Raw genomic sequence first — 3,226 nt, 5'->3', positions numbered from 1 at the left:
GTGGATGACCTCTACCTGATTCAAGAAGTCTATAGGCCAACGAGAGGCAAAGTGCTGCTCGACCTGGTACTGGCTACTGGGGATGACCTAGTCGGCGACCTAGTGATCGATGGGAAGCTGGGTGACAGCGACCACGAGCTGATCACCTTCACCATCCGCCAAAAAGCTGGCAAGTCGGTCAGCAACGCGCAAGTCCTTGACTTCAGGAAAGCCGACTTTGACAAGCTCAGGAGGCTTGTCAGTGAGGCCCTAAGGGACCGTGACCACAGGGAGAGGGGAGTTCAAGAGGAGTGGTTGCTCCTCAAGGGAGCGATCCTCAATGCACAAACTCAGTCTATTCCATCTCGGAGGAAAGGCAGCAAGAGGGCACAGCAGCCCCCCCTGGCTCTCCAGGGACCTAGCAGACCTCCTCCAGATGGGGCAACCGACAACTGATGCCCAGGAAAAAGCCAACCTATTAAATAGGTACTTTGCGTCGGTCTTTCATTAGCCCCATGGGACAGCCATGCCTGCTACAGGGCCGGGAAGTCCGGGTGAGGGTGATCCCCTGCCCTCCATTAATGCTGACTTTGTGAAGGAACATCTTGAGAAGCTGGATACCTTCATCCAAAACTGGATGTGCTTGTTCCTAGTCATGTTTGGAGAGGGCTGTTGGCCTGGAGGGAAAACATGGAGGTTACTGGTTCTGTCTTTCTGTAGACGGCGGGATGGCGGTTGGAGGTACTAGGCACATGGCAGCCTGTGAAAACTGGTGCAGGGGAAAAAGAGGAACAGAGTCCCCCAGCTCTACGTGCCCAGAGCAGGGACTCTAGGGCAGCACATAACAGCAGCTGCATTTCAAGCTTCAGATCTTGTTCGGAGGAGTCAGAGCAGAGAGAGTTTTTGTTGCACTTCCCCATAAGACTGTATCACTGTGCAAGCACTCCCAGTCCATACTGAACAGTAATAATCAGCGTCATCCTCGGGCTGGGCCCCAGTGATGGTCAAGGACATGGTGCTCCCTGATCGGGACCCAGAGAAGCGCGCTGGCACACCAGAGGGCCGGGTACTGGTGCTGTACATCAGCAGCTGAGGAGCCTGGCCCGGTTTCTGTTGCACCCACTGTGGGTAGTTGCCATCACCAACTGCTCCACTGCTCAGGCTGCACGTGATGGTCACAGTCCCTCCGGGAGACACCTGCTCTGACGGCTTCAGCGACTGCAGCTGCTGGGAACTGGAACCTGCCAAGGTAGAAATAAGGCCGTGAGGACCTCAGCAGAGCACTGGCTGCAACAGCTGTGCTCAATGCCCTGGGCAGGGGGAACAGCGCTGCAGCATCTCACCAGTCACCTCTTGTACCTTCTGGCAGAAAAACCTCCCTTACCCACGTAGCCTGTGAGCAATGCGAGGAACAGGGCCCAGGCCATGGCGCAAATCCAGGCCTGTTCACCTTCCGAGGTAAATGGGTCCCTGCCTGGGCCGCTCTGTGTCTCTCTTAAACCCTCTGAGCTGAGAACAGCTAATTCATGCAAATCTGCTCCTCACTCCCGAGTTACTGGCCCTTCCCCAGTTTGCCTCTTTCTATCATAAAAGGCAGAGCCACCTGCCAGGGGAGCCCTGCCGGGGCTCAGAGCACGCAGCGGGCAGAGTCCTGCACTTAGCTCTTTTCTGGTACGAGGTGTCATTGCTTTGGTCGCCCTCGGGGAATTTTGAAAAATACCCAGCGTGCATCGACCTTTGCAGGATACGTCCCCTTGCTCAGACAGAGCACGTTACATTCAGAGCAGGGAAAAGCTCTGTTTTTCTTTCATCCTCTCTCACACTGGGCTCACTGAGGGGATACATGTGCTGCGTTTCCCAGCTCATATCCAGCAGGACTCAGGCAGACTAAAGGGGGATTCAGTGCAAGCTGCTCGCGCAGTAGTCTGTGCCCAAAGGGAGAGGGAAGCGGAGCCGCAGACCCCTGCCCAGGTTTCCCACTCGCTCTGGGACCTGCAACATCTCTGCTCTTCCAGTCACAGGTCGAATACTCAGTCAGTGCCAATCCTGCAGCATGTTTGTGCCACGCAGACCCGGGACCACGAGGGAACCGCCACAGCCATTTCCTTTCCAGTCTGCATGAGGGTTTCTCCGCAGTTCCTGTGAGCTAACAGGAACCTGCCACATCATCCCCATGGTGATTAGTATATCAATGCCAGTCACCTAAGCTGGGGCTCCATTGTACAAGGTGCTGTGGAAAACCATGTCAGCAGTGCCCTGAGTACCTGAGGGTCCCACCCAGGGCACGAGCACACCCCAGGTCTGTCAATGGCAGCAGCGCAGCCTTGAGCATGAAGCACAGGTTTGGGGGCTGAGGGCTCTGGAGCCCGATTACCCCATCAGTTATGGGGACAAGCTGTGAAAAGGGTAACAGAGCCCACCTGGCTCCCAGGGGTGTCGTAAGAAATACTCAGTGACTCTGCACCAAGCCTCCACGATGCACCGGGCAGGAGAAACCCGAGGCACTAATGGATGGGAGCAGCCAGGCGCTCTGGGGCTCACAGCGCTCTGTGGCTGGTGCCACGTCTGAGCCACCAGGGAACGTGTCCTAGTCTGTGCTGAATCCGGTCTGGGTGGCTCCTCTCAGTGCTGACTCCAGTGCTCAGGCTCCTGGTGAATCTTTCCTCCGAGCTGTCCTGCTCTTGCCCCACCAAGGAGTCCTGAGCAAGGAGTCCCATGGGCAGAACCAGGGGCTGAAATCTGCCCCGGGCTCCTCACCGCCTGGCCTTGGTTCAGATTTCCATCTGAAACATACTTGTCTGCAAATGAAATCTTGGACCTCAGTTTTCTACCACCTTTAGGGGCCTTGAAAGGTTTTTAAATATTTCTATGTATATTCTCAGATCAGCTCTGACTGTCTTGTTTGTGTATCTCCAGCCTGCAGGGCAATAAAGTAGACAGTGCCTTTTCTATCATCACTGGGTCACCCTGAAAAGTCCCCTGCTTCGTGTATAATAGTATGTGTGTAGCACCCTGGCTCTACAAAGCTTTAGCCCCAACAACCATTTCTTCTCAGCAAATGTTTCAGGGCACTTCTCCCTTAATTCCCTATCTCTATCACTTCTGTTACTTTAGACAACATTTCCTAGCTTCCTGGGCAGGTTTCTCTCTCTCTCTCTCTCTGATGGTATCTCAGGGCACATACAGTGACTCTGATCTGTAGCATTCACACAGCCAAGACCAGGAGCTTTCTCGCTGTGTCGCTTAC

The 3,226-nt window shown here is 54.8% G+C and overlaps 1 gene segment (V, D, J or C); it reads right to left on the bottom strand.

Annotated features, from left to right (window-relative positions):
* Window positions 1–864: 864 nt before the first annotated feature.
* On the bottom strand, window positions 865–1,462 carry LOC102375442. The segment is given in 2 exon segments: window positions 865–1,220; window positions 1,364–1,462. Coding segments are annotated over 2 exon segments (399 nt in total).
* Between the last annotated feature and the right edge of the window lie 1,764 nt (window positions 1,463–3,226).

This window comes from Alligator sinensis, unplaced genomic scaffold (assembly GCF_000455745.1).
Source record: "Alligator sinensis unplaced genomic scaffold, ASM45574v1 scaffold505_1, whole genome shotgun sequence".
NCBI classification, from domain to species: Eukaryota; Metazoa; Chordata; order Crocodylia; family Alligatoridae; genus Alligator; species Alligator sinensis.
The sequence above is the reverse complement of the archived record's forward strand: the minus strand, read 5'-3'. Positions and strand labels throughout refer to the sequence as shown.